Here is a 21,547-nt window from a genome sequence, read left to right on the forward strand (position 1 = left end):
AGTAGGTCTTCCTGGTCAGCTCTTCCACTACGTCCGGCTTCAGTTTGCTGTTTGACTTCCCCATGGTTGGTGTGTTTTTTTGCAGGTTTTCCCCTTCCTGGTGGTTCACCAGCACGCCCCAAGTCTATGGAGGTCCACACCCCACGAGTTCCCCTTCAGGGAAGAAAGATGAGGTCGTCCCACCAACGCCACAGAGCGGTCAGTGCCAGCGGCGATGCCATCCACCCATATCAAGCTCTCTTCCGGCACGATCCTCTGGATTCACCCAGCTCTCGCTTCGCAAGCCCCCTCCAGCCCTTGGGCATTCCCTTCCGATCAGTGGACTCAATCTAAGTGCTTGGATGCGCGCCACTCCCACTGCAGGGACTCTCAGTGATGCATTTCCACCACGCGCACCCCTGGTCTCCGCTTCGTGCGTCCGCCCGTTCACGCACGACTGCAGCCGCCGCCAGCCTCGCTCTCTCGCCCTCCCCACCTCTGTCTCCTCAGCGTTTGGACACCCTTGCAAAGAGGTGCCGCCGTCTCAACAACTCCGATAAGGCGGCCCCGCCCGGTCCGGGAGGGGGGGGTGACTGTACACGGACGCCTTTGAGAAGCAGCTGTGATTAATGCAGCAATTTTAAAATTTGACCACGGCGATTCGGCAGCGTGTTGGCATCACCCGTCCCTCTCTTTTCACCAGTCCGGGCTGGGTGCCCACGATTGTCCCCAGGCAGTGGAACCTCCTCCCGTTAACCTGCTGCCCAACCCGGGTTCAGACAGCTCACTCCCCCAGGCAGTCGGTGTGGGGAGGAGAGAAGGGACCTTCCTCCCGTCCCCCCCTTCCTCGATGGTTCAAAAGGCTCTGTGGAGAAACGAACAGCGGCGGGGTCACATCAGGGTCGATCCCGGCGTGCTCCCCGCCTCGGAACCACGCGCTTGCTCTACAAACGACATCCTAACACAGTATAAACCACGGAGGTCTCGCTTTCACCGCGCACAAGCCAACTCTCGCCAGGCTTTCTTCAGAGATTTGTACTTTTTTTACACGCTTGGCTCCTGGACAGTACAGCCCGGACAGTAAAGGCAGGTCCCTGCCAACACTGCAGGAGTCCAATCGATAGACTCCGAGGCCCGAGGTCAGGCTAAATTACTTTAATCATTTTTCAAGTGTTTCGGGCAACAAACAAGAGGGGAAAAGTTGCAAGTCTGCTTCCGGCAGGGAGACGAATGGAATTAAAAACCAGCTTTCGGCCAGCAATTTCAATGGCCCTTGGGGACAAACAGCAGACCGGACTTTACGGGTGCGTGGCCTCAGTTTTCAGCACTGATCAGTCGAGTCCTTCTGTACTCCCACACACACACACACACACACACACACACACACAAATCCACCGCCTGCAGGAGCCATAACACGCAGGAATACGTGCATTAATAATCAGACCATAATCTCATGGGAAATAGAGCGTTTTATTACCGAGGCACGACTTGAAGGCGCCTTTAACACAATTCTTATTTTCACATACGTTCATCATAACGACATTAATGATATTTATATTTATTTAGATTTACCTGTCGGTTTTTAATTGAGGTATGTGACCACGTGACAGTATTGGCGCAGATGATCGCCGCTCCGTCCCGACCGCCTGAAAACGTACCCTGCGTCGACCTACACTGTGCCGGGGCAAAAAGAAAGAAAGTGACCACGAACTCTGCAAAGTGACGAGATATTAAAGCTGCTCCCGTATCACCAGGGTCATCTAATAAGCGGTAATTGGCGCGTAATTGGTGTTACGGTGAAGGGTAATGACTTCAAGCTTAAACCAGGAGAGGCGCAACGACCAACGTAGACGTGAACGAACGCCGTTTTATTCCGATACAAAATGACAGAAACGTGACAAGTGTGACTGTCACTTACCAGCAGCCTAACGGGAAGTGCGTCCACGCCAGGAAAGTGGAGAGCTGTCCGCGTCACACAAATAAAGCCACAAAAGCCACAGTAACAACGCAAGAAGCGATAAGAGTTTTTTTTCTTCTTAAATCCGGGCTAAAAAGAGACGACGGCGGCGGCGACGAGCCGCGTTCCTGCTTCCGTCGCCGTTCTGGCGGAGTGACGGGGCGGCGTGTCCGGTGCGCGGCGCGGCGCGGCTCGGGACTTTGTCCTGACATCACACCCTCCCCGCCGGTGGACCGGGAGCTGCGCGTTTACACCGTGCGCGCATAAAACGACAGTTGTTCGGGCTGCGTCGGGTACACAGCGGGCATTTTGCGTTGCGTAGACGTTGCTGCAACGTTGTTGCAACGTTGAAAGACGAAATAACGTCATTTCTCTATATTGCTCCGGCATAAATACACCAGAAGATACAGTACAGGCCAAAAGTTTGGACACACCTTCTCATTCAATGTGTTTCATGACAATTTACATTGGTAGCTTCTCACTGAAGGCATCAAAACTATGAATGAACACATGTGGATTAAGGTGAATTAACTGAAAACATGTTTTATATTCTAGTTTCTTTGCTCTGGTTACTGCTTTGCACACTCTTGGCATTCTCTCGATGAGCTTCAAGAGGTCGTCACCTGAAATGGTTCTCCAACAGTCTTGAAGGAGTTCCCAGAGGTGTTTAGCCCTTTTGATGCCTTCAGTGAGAATCTACCAATGTAAATGTCATGAAAATAAAGAAAACACATTGAATGAGAAGGTGTGTCCAAACATTTGGCCTGTACTGTAGCATTTGAAAGAGGGGCATCAGTGTAAGCAAAATATTTTTTGATTTCTTACCATAAACCTGACAGTTAATCAGTTATGACAATCAGGGATATGGATTTAACTATGATCCTCTTCAGATATACTGGACAGGCCGTCCGTTGTTCAGAAATGGGCCCCCGTTACGGTGGTTGAAGATTGATACAGCGGTTGGCCATTAACTTGAACCACAACCCGGCACGTTGTGCCATTGCCCCCTCCCGAATGGAGGACAGCAGAAGATCGGTGACGCGTCTGGTCCCTGTGTAGACTAGCCTAATTACAGGAGACAGGCTGAGATTACAGGAATCTCTGAAGAAAGGGGGACCCAGACAAATTCTACGTCTCCGTGAGCCAGCAATCCCTTACGGTTAATTAGTTCCATTCGAAGTGTCAAATTAGCCTAAGTGGTTCCACTTTCGTCCATGCACAAGTCTCGGTAGGAATGGACGGGCTGGGCCCATTTCTCTTCTTGCTTGATGAGGTGGGTTCAGCTCAGTACTTTTATGTACTGCAAGCAGATAAATACAAATTAGGCTCTAATTAGCAATTTAGGCCATAGTTTATTTTGCACTTTAGTGAACAAGTACATTTTAACCAAGGTGCCACAGAACATACAGGACTTTTATTTTCAGAACATTTATTCAGAAGTGTTGTCAAATGTCCAGCAGCTTTAACTCATAACAAATGAATCTGTCTCCAGTATATGTGCTATAAGCAGGTTTATATAACCAGATGTGATGGGAATTCTGGGATACAAAGTCACTGAATACTTTCTTAGATACCCTGTAGGTCTGTTTTGCACATGTGCATATAGAACAAACAAGACTGAAATTGTGAATTAAAAATATATCAGAACGAAACAAACAAACAAAAAGGCAATTGAAGGCAATTTGAAAAAAGCAGATCTTAATTTCCCAAAAACGGTCATAATTTCACTTCGTGAGATTAACTATTATTAATATGAAATCCCCTAGTCTGTCTGTGGTCCTGCAGTGGATAGAAATCCACTACGGTTGGATCTTTTGAACCCCTTATGTCGTCATAAGGGGAACGGCTACCTCCCATTTGTCATGCTTTGAATTTCACACTCCTCCCCTAAAACATTTTCTCCACCAATCGTCATGCTTTCAAACATGTAAAGAAATTCAGTTGCTCGATGAATAGATGTATAGGTGGGCACAATTTTTTTTTTTAGTTCCGTCATGTGATGGCGTCTGTTTTTATGATGACTGTTTTTATGCTTATTGGAACATATCAGAGTGTCCACGTGATCTTGCATTCGGAGTGAATCAAATAAACACTTTTGTGCCACATCTTAGCATCAATTTCTGCCGAAATCCTGGTGAATGTTAAACGGCGACGAGCGTTAAACAGCGAACGCCAATGAGATACCAATCGAACACAGCTACAAAACACAGCAAAAATTGCGCAATACACAAGGTTATGCAATGGGCCTTGTTTGTTAATTAGTTGGGGTGGGGGAAAGATTTTTTTTTTATACAGAGGACAACATACAGTGAAAACGACTAGGCTAACCACGGGGCAGTGGTGGCCTAGCGGTTATGGAAGCGGCCCTGTAATCAGAAGGTTGCCGATTCTCCTAGGTGCCACTGATCAAGCACCGTCCCCACATACTGCTCCCTGGGCACCTGTCATGGCTGCCCACTGCTCACCAAGGGTGATGAGTTAAAACCAGAGAACACATTTCATTGTGTCATTGTGTGCTGTGCTGCAGTGTATCATAATGACATTGTATCACAATGACAATCACTTCACTTTCTTTCTTCTACATTTACAGCATTTATCAAACACCCTTATCCAGAATGACTTACAATCAGTAGTTACAGGGACAGTCCCCCTGGAGCAACTTAGAGTTAAGTGTCTTGCTCGGGGACACAATTGATTTGAACCTGGTCTTCTGGTTCATAGGTGAGTGTGTTACCCACTAGGCTACTACCACCTCTTCTAGCAGCTTTGCAAATCTCATCCAAGGCCTCTGGTGTAATATTTGTCATTGAGTCAGAAAATATGAATTCAATGCCATTTCACACAGAATGAGGAAACCATGACTATTCAAATACTGATGATTAATCTTTTCACCAGAGAGCTAATTCAATGCCAATTAAGATATCACCTGAAACAAAACAAGAAAATAAGGCACACTGCCAGCAGCCTTAAATGCACACAGATGTCTTTGAAATGTCTGGGAATTATTTTAAAAACTTGGCTGTGCCATCCTCCCAGAAAGCCTGGGCATGACATTACTGGCATCAAACCAGTGGTAAACAATAAAGCCTTTTTTTCTCATTGATAATTTTGGAACGTTTAGTGCTTTAAAGAGTTTTTTCCCAATGCCAGCATCATTTGATTTCCAAGGCCGAGTCACAGACAATCTGTGAAACAAACCAACCAAACCAGGTGGTACAATGGCCATCAGGGAAGTCATGCAAAGACATAATACTACACAGAGTATAGCAAATGCATGTCAAAAAGACATGGTCAAAACAGACAGTCAAGGGCAAATCCAGGAGAATAAGTAGGGAAGGCAGTCGGCATGATGCAGGGTCAGTCATGGTACAGAAAGGCTTAGCAGCAAAGAGAGCAAATTTACAATGAGCGAGCAGCAAGCAAGATGGCCGCCAGTACTGGACGCTGACCCTGCTCACCTCCGAGGTCAAATCCCAGTTTTGTATGCTCTCCACATAAGGTTTGTGGATACCATGCCAAAGTCATGTACACTGGATGAATTGGTGGCTCTTATTGGGCTATGGGTGTGAGAGTGTATGTGTGACTAGTATATGTGCACTGGGTGAGTCCCCGTCCTGTACCCTGTGTCCCAGATTGGGCTCCAGCAGCCGTGACCCTGCTTAGGACAAAATTTTGATGGAAAGGGAGTGAGTGTCTATGCATGCATACCAGTCAATCATCTTCACAATTCACATTTGCCCTGGTCTGAGGAAATCGATTCAACCGGGAGCCATTCAATGTCTATAAAAATCTGCTCTCGTAAAATGAAGGGTTTAGTGATGCTGATATGCTGACTATGACAAAATGGAGGAGGTCTGCAGCCAAGTAATTCATCTTCCATTAGCATTCTCTGCAGACAGAGGCGGGCTGACAGAGCAGAGCTCTGGCCGATTGAAGCTTTACCTGCTCCTTAAAAGCAGGGAATGTTGTGAACTGTCATATCACTCCTTTTCCCGATATGAGCCCCTGCAGCAGTGTGTGGAATGTCATGTCCAGTCGTCTGCGGCTGGTACGGCTGGTCTTACTTTAGCTCTCTTGTAATCTCTTTAAGGCACAAGAGGGCAAACAAGGACAAAGAGGGTGTCAAATGTGACTGTGCTGACTCATGGTCTGAATTGGTGAAGTCACTCCGGCAGTGATGCATATAACACCTGGATTCCCAGCTCCGGTGGCGGGGAGGGGGCCACACCACCAAATAGGCCACACCAGTTTGATTTTATCATGCATTTGTAATGTTGTATGTGTCTGTGTGTTAACTATGTATAAAGCAATCCAGCATTTCGCTATATTTGGTTTGCTGACATGCATAAACTGAGACCCAGCAGAAAAGTACAATATTTAGATTAATTATAATGCAATTATAACAGTGCTTGAATTAAATGCATTGTTTATTTCATCGTGATGTAAGAATGGCAAAACTAATTTCACTAATTTTACTAGTTTAACCCACAAATCACATTTCTGAGTCTTTAGAGCCCAAATAGGTATCTGGCATCTGTGTACACACTGTGTGAGTTGTCACACAGTTAAACTACTATCTGGGATTCTTCTCGTCTGGTAAGGTAGGACTGTTTTTAAATGCCTTTTATCTTCATCTGACCGGTTTATTGTGTGTTACTGTTAGGTCTAATGGTTGTTGCTCTTGTTGCTGTTAGTATTAGTGCTTAAGGCAAGACTGTTAGTATTCTCAGGCAAGTACTTGTCACTGATTAAAGTGATAATTCAGAGGCGAGGATTAGGCTCAATAAATTCAAATTTGATCCACTACAGGCCTAGTATAGTGCATTCTTGCTCTCACCAGTTCATTTGTGTACTCTAGATTATTCACATTCTTAGGGGCAACTACTTAATTGGATAACATGTGCTCTGAAACTATTACATCTGCCACTTTTCCAAGAAGGCACTTTTAACCACAGAAGCAGGGTTATTAGAAACCTCATCTCCCTTTTGTCTCCATCACCAACTAGAGTGGTTGGTGCGCTCTGGAACTGCCAATCTGCAGTTAAAAAGACAGACTTTATAGTGGCTAAACTCTGCTAAACCAGCAGCTCTCTCTTCTGATTTTAAGTGGGTATCATGCTATCCAGAGTCTTTTTTACACTTCAATATTTCATTGTTTGAGTTCCATGCTGTTAATATCAGTCAATCATTCTTGTCTACGTCCCCCTTGATCCCTTGGACATTTTGTAGACAAACTTGTCACGTCGGCGAGCTGACGGGGGAAGGAAGTGCAGAGGCGGAACATAATATAAGATTATTATTAAACACAAAGAAACAGTTGCCAGGTCCAAAACAAAGGTCAAGTTCATCACAGAGTTCACCAAAATGCCGCCGCTGCAGCAGGTGGAATCACAGGCTTTTTAAAAGCCGTCCTGATTGGCCCCAGGTAATGTTGCCAGCTGTAGCAAATCCTGACAAAACTAGACATTCTTTTTAGTGAGTACCCCATTGATACTTCATTAAACCTCCTTGGAGACTTCAATCTTCCACAGGACATGCTCCAGTGTTCCTCTCCATATTCCATATTCTAACTCTCCTCCACTCCTTCAATCTGACTAGCAATAATGGATCTTCAACTCATAAAAAGGGAAGTATCTTAGACCTTGTCACCCATCATCAAGTACAGACTCCATTAACACCCAACTTCATGTCTCTGACCCCTTCTTCCTCTTCTTCTATTTTACCTTGCCCTCTCTGCCAAAAACCAACAACCATCACCAGCTCCCTAGACATGATTTCAACTCTGTCTAATGGTGGAGGATTTGCTCCCCATAATTTATTTGGCCTTGCTGGGCCCTGCTAGTATTTTCTTGGTTGTTTCCATACCTCCCAAGCCTTGGATGGCCTTTGACCCCTACAGAGTTTCCCACAGGTGTTCGTGTGTGAATGTGTATGATCTCATTGAGAGTGCAAATAAAGTTCACACTGTAACTGTGTGAAGGGCCATACTTTGCATAGGTCGCAAAGGCCACAAACTACCTCATCACCATAGTTTCTACTTTATCAGTTGCTTTGCATGCCCTCTCACTTCTTCCTAATCCTGACTCCTTCTCCTCCCTACCACTTGAATCAGCCAACGACACTCTTATCTCATCACTCTCTTCATCAATTGACCTCCTCTGCCCTCTATCATCCAAACCCAAGAGGACTTCTCCTATTCCTTGGTTCTCTAATGCAATACATAGCAATTGTAGGGTGCTGCGAGCAGCAGAAAGGAAAGGGAGGAAGTCACAATTAGACTCAGACTTATCAACATATTGCATTCTTCTTAAAAACGTCTGCAAAAACAAACTTTTACCAAAATTAATTGGACTTCCTGCAAATAACACATCATATTTTCCTAGTTTTTGCATATTGTGCATAACTAGGTGCATATTCTGCCTAGTTAATAGCCAGGATTCTCCATCCTCACTGGATCACTTCCCAACCCTGACATCAGATCCATCTCATCTCTCTCCAAGTGAACTCACTTCATCCAAACCAACCACCTGTTCACTGGATCCAATTCCTTGTACAATGCTTTAATCTATCTCTCATGACTTCCTCCCTTTCATCACATCCATCTTTAATAAGTCCTTAACATTTGGTCTCATCCCAACAGTCTTCAAAAAGGAAATCCATCCATCACCAATCCCTCTGATATCTTTAATTATAGACCAGTCTCTCTCCTACATTTACAAAAGCCTAGAACGTAGCATCTAATATCAACTCTCTAACTCACCCAGAACAGCCTTTAGGACCCAAATCATCAATATCTGTCAACTCAGGCTACTCAGACTTTTGTCTAATCTCTAGTCATTTCCAAACGGAACTTCTGTAACTCACTTCTGGCTGGTCATCTTCTAAGCACTACTTGACCCCTTCAGCTGATCCAGAACGCTGCAGCATGACTTGTTTTCAACCTTCCCAAATTCTCCCACACCACTCCATTGCTACGTTCATTCCACTGGCTTCCTGTAGCCAGATTGGAAATGCTGATGTTTGCCTACAAAGCCAAGGAAGGGGTCAGCACCCTCCTACCTCAGATCTCTCATCACTCCTCGCTCTGCACCTCGATCTCTCCAATCTTTCACTGCTCGACTGATAGCATCTCTCAAGGAACTGGGAAAGCGTTCATCTAGACTCTTCTCCGTCTTGAATCCCAGGTGGTGGAATGAACATCCACTAGATGTCTGAACAGCTGGGTCATTAAATGGATCTTCAAATGCAAACTGAAAACCTTCCTGTTTAGAAAATATATGTACTAAAAGAGCTCTTACGAACACTTTCTATATTCAAGACAGAAATGGCTTTGGAGATGTTACGCGAAATGTATCTACATATCGGGTCCTAGTCAATTAAACAACGGTTTTCAATGATGTGTGTGTGTGTGTGTGTGTGTGTGTTTATTTATTTTTAATTCATCAATGTCTGAGCAAGTAATTTAACTGGCACTAACAGGCCATTTGGAGTCCTTAACTGTGGAGCAGAGCAGGAAAGATGCCCTGGCACAGGGAGAGGAGGGCTTGGTTAAATATTCCCAAATGGAGCTGAAATTCTGCCTGTAAAGGCAGCGACTGCCAAGTATCAGGCGCCCTGGCAGCTGTCACCCTCTCATACTTGTCCATCTGTCACTAGACGTCTCGCTGCCCGAATTCCCATGTGTTAACAAATCAACAAGTTCCCCTGTTTGGTCAAGCTTGTGTAGTGTCAGTAAACTTCCCAACCTATATGTTTTTATAATGGTGTTTTAAGTCATAGACAAGGGTGTTACACACTAGGCTACTACCACCCAATATTCATCTGCATTCATAGAAGGTCTTGGGATTTTTTTTCCTTTTTTAATTCCGCCAACACTAAGTAGCTGTTCAACTAGCTCATGAGTGAATCTGGGTTAATGCACACCAACAAGATGCTGCAAAAAGAGAAGAAATGCTTTGAAGGGTGGGTGATGGTGTTAGACTCACACACGACAGGTGTCAGTGCGGATATATTAACATGCCAATTAAAAAGGACTGCGCTCACAGCACACTCAATTAACATTTTATCACAATGACTTACATGCAGCATTAATGGCCTAAGCATGTAATGGGATTGACGTGGAGCCATCTGCCAGGACGTTAGTTTAGGTGGCTTCAGTAAACAGTAAGCAGATTTTTATAAAGCAGCAGCCGTTCACAGAGGAAGGTACTCTGATATCAGTGTGCAAGGACAGGTTATTCTAAAGATCCTGTCAAAATGCATTCAAGCTCATCGAGGGAACGCCTGCTTATCTCGCTCGGCTTTGATTACCTCACTCGTGTTTGCTCTGTGTAAATTAGATTAGCTTTACAGCTTCATCTCTGTTACTGGAGGTGGCTCGCTAATGGCTTGGAGATGGTTAGTGTGAATAATTTGGCAGAAATCACTAAATTGATTTAAATTGCGCTGCATGGAAAAATGATCTGATATATACAGCAATCTCATACGTTGAAATTTCAGATTTATAGGCTGCCATATTTAAAAAGTGCACTTTATTTTAAAAATGCAGTTTACATAAAGTGTTAAACTATTTGGCTGAGGGGCCCAAATTCTATATTTACGTCATTGTTCGGGCTCAGACATAGACCCACATTGGACCCGTTTGTCTCTGGTGATCAGAGTGTAAATGTACCCAATATGCATTGGGATCCAGTGACCCAGACCTCATTTTCAGATGGATTATGACACATATGGCCACATTCCTTCATCTTGTGTCCTGGGCCACAGTGGACTCAGATGACTTCTAAATAAGTTGATGCATGCACACATTTGTGCACCAACAGCATCTTAACATCAAAACAATAAAAACTGTTTTGTTTCTTGTCCTTTTTTAATTTTGTGCAGACTAGACACAGGGATTAGATTGCTGCCCATGACGGTTTATAAAAAGTCAGTTAATTCAGACTCAGTTAAGCAAACAGAAATGACTGATGAGAAAGCGACATCTCACATAGCCAGGCCTGGACACAACTCATGCATTAGATCTGCCCGAGCCAAATATTTGTGCTGATTCGTCATTTGCTCTATTTTTAGTTCACACCTGAATCAAAGATCAGATCTATCACATTGTCTCGTCTCAGGGTTGGAGAGAGAATCAGGCGCAGAAGAAAGGCATCGTGTCAGGTTAGGATTGATTCTCAAACAATATAGAACTCAAACAAGGCACAATGGCCGACAAAAGGAAACAGACCCTAAGGTGTGTGTCTTGAAGACAGTAGTTACAAACTACAAATACAAAGCAAGGAGTTCCCAGTGGACCAGCGTTGTCCTGCTGCAGTCTCTTCCCTTTTACGGGGCTCTATTCACTGTCCACTAATCAGCGGCTACTGTCCGTGATCAGAGCCCTGTTGTCACGCTGATTGGTGCTTTACACACATGATGCTGCCACTAACACATTTTACTAGAAACACAAGAGCTCTTCTGGGCATTTCATGATTAGTTTATGAGTAAAGGTCAACAAATATGGCTGTAAAGTTTTTTGTGATTGTCCAAAGCTTTCTTAAAACACTCCATACTGGGCATTTCCATTGACTTACATCTACAAACTTGCTAATCTGTTTCATAATGTGTCATAAAAATGTAAATTTAACAACTTAATGGGCCCACACAGCCAAAAAAAGCTCTTGGAAAAAAATCATAGCAATCCAACACATAACCTCTAAAAGTCCCATCTAGGAAGGACGAATTTGGAGCCCTAGGCAAAGATTTTAAGTGGCGCCCCAGAAAGCCAGGGGGTGTGTCTGACATTACGGGGATGTGGAGGGGGTCGCATCCAGAACCCCACTTTTTAAGCCCTGCTGGATGACACTGTAAAAACCCAGAAGATCTTCTATTGGAAAATTGCATAATCTCTGCGAAAAAGGCTGCTACTCACACAAAGTACTTCTGTGAAAAAACAAATCAAATCATTAAATGCTACAGCAGGAAATCAATTTCCTGAGGTCATAACAACAAACATTCTCCTCTAAAATAATGCATGGTTACTTGAAATGAAGCTGATGAAGCACAAGAGACCTGCTCTCAAATTGAACATATTCATGCTTTGGCTTTAATTTGGTTTTAATCGATGATGGTAAAAAAATACAGGAACACTATTGACTTCCATTTTACTTAATTCTATGAATCAAAAACAATCGTTCTATCGGAGTGGTGTCTTCCATAATTATTATGCCCCCAGTAAATTGAATGATGGAGTATTTGCCATCCAGTAGATGACCAACATCTTTTTTATTTTGTCTCTATACTAATAATAAGCATCACCATGATGAACACCAGTCATAGCAACTCTTGTACCCTTTAATAGATTTTCTGCTTAGTCCAGAAGACAGACTGTTCAGGCTTGTGACATGTGGACAGAGATAATGGACTGCAGGGTAGGAAAATGAGGATGAGCACTCAGGGCAGCCGGAAGCAGATTCCCACTTCACTATGACAGATGGGGCGAGCGAATCAGGGGAACTGGCCAAGGATTGTCCTTGTTAGATGTGTGCTAGACAACTATTGGATCCTGTAAAGCTAGTACATCTCAATGAACATGCTGCATTTTGTTAAAGGACTGGATTGATATCTAGCTGTCTGATGCAAAAGGTTAATGCTGTGTATGTACCCTTTAAAATACGCTGTAATTGCTGTTTGAGTGCTATCCTATCATAGTTTGGAGCACAAACTTCAACACCTACATGAATTCAATACTTAACAATATGATGATGAGAAGTGAAACAGAAACACATCCCCACTGGAAGCTGCTGGATTCTGGAGCGATAATTTAAAAAATCAACACCCCAAAAATGTATTTTGTTGTTCACAACATGAACTTTAGACAAAGCATAACACATTTATTATAAGTAAAGTAAAAAAAAAATCATCAAAACATTGATTGTGGGGAATTGAATCATGTTAACTGGGGTGGATATTATGCAGATCAGTGATGACTCTTCCCAGTGAGCGAAGTGAAAGCCTCACTATCAGGCTACAGGATGAAAGGGGCATTTGGATCACCACGGTTATTAAGAAATTAAATATTCACAGCTCCAAAGAACTCATGATCAAATGCTCCTAAATAAAGATTTCATAAAGTCTCATAATGACATGAATGACAAAGTATGAAAACATCTGAAATAAAGTGTGTGGTAAAACATAATGAGAATGTGTTTTCATGTTTCATGTCATTTCAAACAATTAAATGCACAAAAATATTCACCACACTGGACTGACAGTCTGATAAAAGGTGAAGTTATATAGTCTGCTCATTACCCATAAATTCTATACTCAGTTCTCATTTTGGCATAAATTTAAATTCAGGTAACATCCATGTAACATTGTATCACCCTGAAGGCCTGTGCTCTGATGTCCTACATGAAACATTCTCAAATTCTATTTATGCAGGTCAAAGTCCCAGACACAGTGGGCACTAGCGGTGGGAATATCTTCAGATATCATGATACAATATTGTTTTTTTTGGGGGTCAGGACACAGCACCATTGTGATCCTCCATGTTAAACTGTACCGGACAAATGATGTATTTATGTATGTTTTATGTATTTTATGTATTTATTTCACACACTTTTTAAATGCCTATAAAGTGGATCTGCTTTTGAGGACTAGCACAGGGAGAACATGCAAACTCAGCACATGTAAGATTTTTTCATCACTTTAGGACATGAAAGAAACATCAAAGAAAAAGCATCACATGAATGACTGGCAATTCAGACCCTGGTTTAATTGAGTCGGACTGAGAAGTCTTAAAAAAAGAATACACGGTTACAGAGTATCCTAAAAGGCATTCACAGAACTCTTCATGCACTGATTCTTTCGATTCTATTTTCACGTGGCTGTGTATGCAACACACGTAAAAATAGAATTCAATTATCTGTAACAGGATTTGTACTCGTAGCCACCAGGCTGTATTCACAACCTCCTCTACCAGGTTCGGAGCTGAAATAGAACATTTGTTTTGTGCCGTTATGAGAAAATAAACAACCTGTTGGCATGTTAAACTGGAGGCGCATTAACTCTCAGCGCTGTGCTATTTAAAGGCTCCTGCCCATCTGGGCTCTTTTCACCGGATTACCCAACGGTGCCGCACAGATTAAAGGGCCGCGCAGACTCCGACACAAGATTTCAGCCCACACCCTGCAGAGTGTTAGTGGATATTGCCCTGTTAAGCTCTCACATCTGAGAGTATTGGTTGCTTCTCTTCTAATATTTAAGCTTACGGTTTGGATGGGAAACGTTAGTGCCAGATCTCTGCAGAAATGCAACTGGCAAGCATCACTGATGTTAAATGCATTAATAAAATAGTTTATTTCGCGAGTTTAGCGCTGTCTGTCTCATTGTTGTCTATGTGTTTAAGTTAAATGTTTGCACTGTCTGTGTCCCCTGTTTGCACTTGAAGTATCCCAGAATGTCTGTGTCACACATGTGCACTTTATGTCAGTATGTAACTTTGTTCAAATATTACATGTAGCACCAGGTTCCGGAGAAACGCTATTTTGTTTCACTATGTACTGTCGAACATGTATATAGCAGAAATGACAATAAAGTCAACTTCAACTTCAAAAACACTGGACTTAACTGATACTCAAATCTCTGGAATAGATCTATAATACCATATTGCTCATTGACTTTTATCTTTATAAATATATATCTACATGTAATAGACACATCATGTATTAATAAATAGCTACACTACTGTTTAGTTCCTTAGTGTAGACAAATACTTTATTGTTGGCTGATCAACAACACTTCAAAGCCCAATAGTTTCATCTTAAGAAGTTAATAATTAACAAGTAACGATCAATCATATTCATATTAGGGTGGTAATGCACTCACTTATGAACCAGAAGACCATAAAGTTACAGGTTCAAACCCCACTTACTTACCCCCACTGAGTTGCTCTTTATAAGGTTGTCTTATAAATGCTGTAAATGTAAACGTGAATATTCACAAATCTTACAGTACCATTATTTCTCCCTGTTTTGGGCTTTAGCCGCCATCTAGTGGACATTACTGTCTTTACACCAAAGTTGATGGGGTATTTGGAGCCTATGATGGGTTTCTTCAAAGCAAAATCAGTACCATTAGAGTGGCATCTGAGTAAGTGAAGCTCGTTCTGCTTTAATCTCACCATACAATTAAGCTCCCTGAGGCTTCAGGGTTTGGACTGGAATCCTTTGTGGATGGATAATCTTTAATGCAAAGCAAACCATTACATCCCCTATTACTGGAATAATAAGATAAGGTAATCCTTAATTATTCCCACAAGTGGGAAATGCTGAAAGGAATCAACAAAAGTTATTATTATCACTCACAGTACTTCATCTAGGAATATATTCAAATAAGATCAGTTATTTAGAACCAAATTCTTTTGAAAAATACAGAGATCCAATAGAAAAAAGTTTAGAGGGCCGTTCCCTCCCATTCCTGAGTCAATATGTCAGCTCTGTCACTCATCAACTAAGTGCTTCCATGCTGTTTGTTTAATGTGTGTGTGTGTATGTGTGTTGCCATATGTGGAAGACTGGATACTTTATGGTTCAGCCTGTTTGGTAAAAAGGTAAGCATGGCAGCCCTCGTGCTGCTGTGTTTTGTGTCCTGCCTGTATATAACAGCCTCGCTGGACACCTCTACACCGCTACAAACAGTAAGTGGAAATTTAACAGAATGTGTTTGTCTAGGTACTGAATCTATAAAGTACATTGACCTCATAAACACTGGAGGTCTATACAAATCATCCTTTACCATGACCTCTAGCTAAAGGCCTCTTAATGTTGAGCATGTTGAACACATTCTCTCTTCTTGTTCTCTCTTTTCTTCTTGTTCTGTGAAGTGGTTTCTGGACTTGTTGAGCCAGCAGGAGCTCATGTATTACTTTGACGCCAACAGCTCAGATGGAGGTAGCCCTCTGACAAGCACTTTGTTTGTTGCCTTTGATTGAATAATAGACCATTTCTCAGCTAAATGTCTATTTACATCAGTGCCAGAGTTCGGGGTGATCTGGGTCGACTGTCCTTCAGAAAAAGAGAGATGCCGCCTTCACGCTATGGGGGACAGCTACGAATTTGTCCCCAGGGACAGTGACTATTCCCTCTGGTGTCCAGCTACAGTGGAGAAACCTTTAAACTCCACACTGAGTGTTGTGAGGGTAGGCGAGAGTGTATGCTGTAAAGAACTTGAGGTATTGAGACCACGTCAAACCAGAGCCTTTGTCTCCCTCTGCCAAGGAAATCTGGTGAGCTTTCTGCTTTGCTGTTTACTGTATTTTTTACTAAGGCAGTCAAACACGAATTAACACAAATGTGTTAATCACTGTGATTAATTTATAAATATGTCATGTGTGACAATGAAAAAGCACAGTTACCACAGCTGCATTTTGCTCATTTCCTGTGTGGGGTCTGACCTATGACATGGATGCAAAATTCATCCTACCCAGAGACAAACTCTAAATAATACATGGAAAAATCATGTTATTAAATTATTATTTTCACCAGATGAAAATATTTAAATACATTAGATCACCATGTCAAGCGCTTCAAAGCATTTCTAAGTTGCCCAAATAAATATTGAAGAAAACCAATGGAATTTAAAACCAAAAATCATCCGTCCCCATTTGAGCCTTTTAATAGACTTGCTCTGTCATAGTTTTAAATTTGCATTGTTAGCAAGCTTTAGTCTTAAGAATTTATTGTGATTGGTGGTGATTAAACCATTGCCTATTTAATATTTTAAATCGATTGACAGCCTTTTTTTTTTTTACATTGCTTACATTTGCAATGTTTTGACTGAACAACAATTGGTTGACTGAACAACAATTCGGGTGGCAGTAGCCTAGAGGGTAACACACTCGTCTATGAACCAGAAGACCCGGGTTCGAATCCCACTTACTACCATTGTGTCCCTGAGCAAGACACTTAACCCTAAGTTGCTCCAGGGAGACTGTCCCTGTAAATACTGATTGAAAGTCGCTCTGGATAAGGGCGTCTCATAAATGCCGTAAATGTAAATGTAAATGAAATGTATATTACAATTGAACACATAAAAAGCATTATTCTGCCTGTGCTGTGGGTGTCATGTGCATTGTCATATGTGTTTCTGATTTTTCAGCAAGGCCTGATCTCATCGAAAGGGAGGAGACTGTACATCCAACCACTTCTCCAAAAACACAGCCACCTAATCAAGGACTTGGGCCCAACATCAGGCCATGCCCACCTAGTGTTTCATCGAGAAATGCCAGGGGTGATTATTCCTGAACTGCCACAGAGTAAGTTTTAAAATAATTCTTGTTGATTGCTTGTGGCTGTTGATGTTTATATGTACATATATGTACAGCTTAACAAATTCCTGTGTCAAATTGAAATGCACAGGTAACAGGTCACCTTAAAGGTTAGAAAAAAGATTGAAAAATATTGGCCATATATATTGTGAGTTATTGTGTGTTTGAGAACAGTGGAGACCAGGCTCCCCAGATCTGCCCTGACCTCTGAGGTTAATCATCTGGAGCTGCTGGTTGTGGTGGGGCCTGATGTGCAGCAAGTGCATCGGCAGGACACAGAGAAATACATCCTCACCAATCTCAACATTGTGAGCAGGACTGTGCATGTGTGTGTGTGTGTGTGTGTGTGTGTGTGTGTGTGTGTGTGAGTGGTAACACAAGATTCACAAGCTGCTGGTCATCACTTTCGCTCATCCATCATCCATGTATCATCCATGTATCCATCTCTACACAACCATAATTACCAGTTTACCTAAAACCAAATCACACAATGGTTTAGTGGATTAGATATTTCATTGTGGTCCAGTCCAAAGGTCTTGTTTGTGTGATGATGGTTCCTGTCTGACCACTCTCTTACGTCTAGGCTTCAGAACTACTGCGGGATGCCACGCTGGGTGCCAACTTGCGAGTGCACCTCATTCGCATGATCATCCTCACTGAACCAGAGGTAGGTGTCGACTGTAGCCATATGATGACAGGTTTTATTGGGTTGCCAGGCATGGAAGCTTGGCCTGGAAGTGAACATCACTTGGTGCCTGACTCTCTTCCAGCCAGAGATCCAGATGTCAGCTAACATCTCGTCCTCTCTCCGAAGCATCTGTGAATGGGGTCGTAAAATCAATCCGGCTAATGATACAGATCCCCTGCATGCAGATCTTCTGCTCTACATCACACGGTAAGATCTTTATGAGTTAATCACATTCTCCTCAACTTTCTTTATTTCACTTATTTAAATCCATTACCACAGGTTTGATCTTCTCCTGCCCAATGGGAACAAGTTGGTGAGGGGTGTGACCCAACTGGGAGGAATCTGCTCCAGTGAATGGAGTTGCATCATCACAGAAGACACAGGCTTTGACCTGGGCATCACCATTGCTCATGAAATAGGTCACAGGCAAGTAGTTGTGCCAAAATGCAGGACATCTCAGATAGCTTTTGATTGTCCAATAATATCTCAGTTATGGTACATTCACAGAGAATTACATCTACAATACATTTACAGCATTTATCAGACACTCTTGTCAGTGCTTTGTAGTCCATATTGTTGCTTGTTGTTCTTGTTCAATCATTGGTGCCACCACCTCCTAACATAACAGAAACACATTTACACGTTAACTGGAGTAACAAGAAATGTATACAGTATGTTACTCATTGCATTTCTTTCAGCTTTAATGTCAGTCATGATGGAACAGATAACTCATGCAGCAGCAGTGGGTTCATGATGGCCTCAGATGGGGGATACAACAGTGTGGACCTCACATGGTCCCAGTGTAGCAGGGCCCGACTGCAGAACTTCTTCAGGTATCATAGTTGACTAGAGGGAAAAACAGTGCTCCTGGGTCTAGTTCTACATCATGCTCATGTCAATAGGATTGTTGAGTAAAAGTTATGTTTGAAGTGTGTGTAAATTCAGGACTTGGAACTCTGTTGGCAGTACAGGCAAAGCAGACTGTGTGACAGATTTGCCTCTGCTGGAGGGGTCCCTGCAGGACTGGAAACCGGGGCTGTATTATGGAGTGGATGATCAGTGCAGAATTGCGTTTGGCAGCAGTGCTAAGGCCTGTTCTTTCAGAGACAATGACATGGTGAGTATCGGTTATCCCTTAACTTCAGAGCCATGTGATTCATGCTAAGAGGTTTATTGCTTACCTTTGTGGTGGTTTCAACCATGCTGAAATGACCTGCTTAATCTAGTAAAGCTATTGGACCACCAAGATTGACTTGGTCATATCAGCCATGACCATCCTTGACCTGCAAATATGTCATGTTTCGGTCGATTTAATTTGCTGTTCATGCTAGTTATGACAGTTCAGACCATTAAGTTTGACCAGCTCATGTTGTTTTTTATAGCTGGCCAAGATGGGCCACAACTTGCAAAAACAACATAAGACCAACTACCAGGCAAACCAGGAGAGCTTACATTTCTTTAGCTTACATTTAACATTAGATGTGTTGAAATCGTGGAAAATTTGGCTTTGTGTATGCATATGTTTCCTCATGAACCTAGTAATGTAAGCACAACATTTATTCAATGTGTGGAGTTTCGTGCACTGAGACAATGGTGCTAAGTCCGCTGTATATCATTTCCTTGTTTTGTGGATAGCTTTCTGGTGATACACTGCTTGGAAAGTGTTTGGAAAATCTTGTGAGGTAAGTAGTGCAACTCTATTGTCTGACTTTTCTTGTGTTTTCAGGCAGTCTGCAGGGTTCTCTCATGCCACACTGTTCCCGGGGACCAAAGCACCTGCACTCGTCTCTTGGTGCCTCTTCTGGACGGCACTGAATGTGCACCCAACAAGGTTATTTAAGTCCCCTCAACATGGTCCATACAACATTTTCAAAAATCAACTAAAATCAACACCTTCTAAAATCCTGGCCACTTTAGTGGTGTCTTAAGGGGCGTTGTGTGTCTCCTTCCAAATGGAGCTACTCAGTAGTCCATGGTGCCTGGTCAAGCTGGTCCGAGTTCTCACCATGCTCTCGGACATGTGGAGGGGGTATCATCTATCGGAAAAGGCAATGTAATAATCCCAGGTAAGTGAAATAATATCTTGCCGCATTCAAACTAATGGACAGTCTGATTACTGAGTGGTGGTGTCCAACGTGTCCCCAGGCCAGTGTTTGGAGGGAGGCCTTGTGAAGGGCAGAACATAGAAGCTGAAATTTGTGGTTCCCAGGTACTGTTCCATAGGTTATGTTTACAGTGACACAAGATAAGTGCACCAAGATACGGTGCATTCATCTTACACTCGCTGTCAATGCAAAAGCATAATGGGGTCAATTTATATCCAGGCCGGTATGGTACATATAAAGTAAAAAAACAGGGAATCAGCAATAAACAAGTTGTCCAATGTGGCATTTGTCTAATTTATAGAATTATGGTACACTGATTGATTGATGCTTTGCTATTGCAGTCAAATGATACTTTACTACAATGAACTTTAAAACAGAATACCTCTTTTCTTACAACTGTCACACATTAGCATTGTGGAAACACACAGCTGGACTTCATGGCTGAACAGTGCTCCCACACAGACCCCCTGCCCCTCTATACCTCACCCAGTCGGGCATCTCATCACTCCTGGATGCCCTCCGTAGGCTACATCAAAGGTAAACAAGTTGTCAACTCAGGAATTTCAAGTGCCACCATTTGACTATTACAAGTTAATCGGTTTATCACTGTCCTATGAACTCAGTTTGGGCCATACAACAAGGTGTTATGTTCCAATGGCTGTTTAATGTATATGTTCTACACACTGGCTGTTTCATTTATGGAGATTATGAAATTAGGAATAAGCTTCAAGACTTTGCTGGGGTCTTCCTTCCTGTTGCAGGGTTAACTGTGGTATGTCTTCTCTCAGGTGACATGCAGTGTAAGTTCATGTGTCTCTCCAAAGGGGAGGACTTTATTGTGAGCCGTGGGTCACAGTTCGTTGATGGAACACGCTGTGAACCTGACCACTCGGTTACGCCAGGCTCTATCAGCGCATGCTTAGAGGGGAGGTGTCAGGTCAGAGCCCTCTCATTTTTTAAAATCCATTCTAAAGCATTTTACACTACAATAGTAATGCACAAATATCTATATTTCCAGTGTCATTATACAGTATACAAAATTAATGTTATTTTTAAATAAAAACCTCGAAACTTATTGCCACTTATTGAATGGAAGGATGACATGAGCAAACCAATTTTCTGTATTTCCTGAATGATTCCACTTGCCTGTGGTTGTCAGGTGTTTGGGTGTGATGGTGTGCTGAATTCTGGGAAGGTGGCAGATGTTTGTGGAGTGTGTGGGGGTGACGGCTCCACCTGTCACCTCACCTCTCTCTCATACCACGGTGGGGAGAGCAGAGGTGATGTATGTTTTTTTTTCTTCAATTTCACCACTTACACAAGTGTATTCTTATTTTCAAAGTTTATGCTTCTCCATGTTGGCCCTTTAGAGTACATCACTTTCTTGACCCTTCCAGTGAATGCCACACAGATCCATGTCATCAACAGGAAACCAGTGTTCACTCACCTGGGTATGAAATTCATTTATTTGGAAAAATAAATATACATTTCACCAGCTTAACACCGAT

General features: G+C 42.7%; 2 protein-coding genes across 6 annotated transcripts in view; one reads left to right on the plus strand and one right to left on the minus strand.

Annotated features, from left to right (window-relative positions):
* Positions 1 to 8,906, minus strand: part of ncs1b (neuronal calcium sensor 1b) — a 28,234-nt gene extending 19,328 nt beyond the window's left edge. Inside the window, exons 1-3 of one of the 5 annotated variants that reach the window (XM_028997317.1) lie at positions 1,898 to 2,130; positions 1,552 to 1,648; positions 1 to 844 (exon numbers count right to left, since the gene is read on the minus strand). In XM_028997317.1, the coding sequence (XP_028853150.1) occupies positions 1 to 64 (64 nt within the window). In that variant the 5' untranslated portion in view covers positions 65 to 844; positions 1,552 to 1,648; positions 1,898 to 2,130. Of the gene's footprint in view, positions 845 to 1,551; positions 1,654 to 1,897; positions 2,131 to 8,800 lie in introns of those variants that run through there. The other 4 variants (XM_028997315.1, XM_028997319.1, XM_028997318.1 and 1 more) reach the window with 4 other exon arrangements.
* adamts13 (ADAM metallopeptidase with thrombospondin type 1 motif, 13) overlaps positions 63 to 21,547 on the plus strand; it is a 27,665-nt gene continuing 6,180 nt past the window's right edge. Inside the window, exons 1-16 of the mRNA XM_028996455.1 lie at positions 63 to 512; positions 1,104 to 1,283; positions 17,078 to 17,234; positions 17,421 to 17,554; positions 17,830 to 17,913; positions 18,017 to 18,141; positions 18,214 to 18,360; positions 18,633 to 18,767; positions 18,901 to 19,051; positions 19,661 to 19,765; positions 19,852 to 20,000; positions 20,080 to 20,143; positions 20,450 to 20,576; positions 20,828 to 20,976; positions 21,199 to 21,319; positions 21,410 to 21,490. Coding sequence (XP_028852288.1) covers positions 63 to 512; positions 1,104 to 1,283; positions 17,078 to 17,234; positions 17,421 to 17,554; positions 17,830 to 17,913; positions 18,017 to 18,141; positions 18,214 to 18,360; positions 18,633 to 18,767; positions 18,901 to 19,051; positions 19,661 to 19,765; positions 19,852 to 20,000; positions 20,080 to 20,143; positions 20,450 to 20,576; positions 20,828 to 20,976; positions 21,199 to 21,319; positions 21,410 to 21,490 — 2,359 coding nt within the window. The remainder of the gene's footprint in view (positions 513 to 1,103; positions 1,284 to 17,077; positions 17,235 to 17,420; positions 17,555 to 17,829; positions 17,914 to 18,016; positions 18,142 to 18,213; positions 18,361 to 18,632; positions 18,768 to 18,900; positions 19,052 to 19,660; positions 19,766 to 19,851; positions 20,001 to 20,079; positions 20,144 to 20,449; positions 20,577 to 20,827; positions 20,977 to 21,198; positions 21,320 to 21,409; positions 21,491 to 21,547) is intronic.

The sequence above is a fragment of the Denticeps clupeoides genome, chromosome 11, assembly GCF_900700375.1.
Source record: "Denticeps clupeoides chromosome 11, fDenClu1.1, whole genome shotgun sequence".
In the NCBI taxonomy this organism is placed as follows: Eukaryota; Metazoa; Chordata; class Actinopteri; order Clupeiformes; family Denticipitidae; genus Denticeps; species Denticeps clupeoides.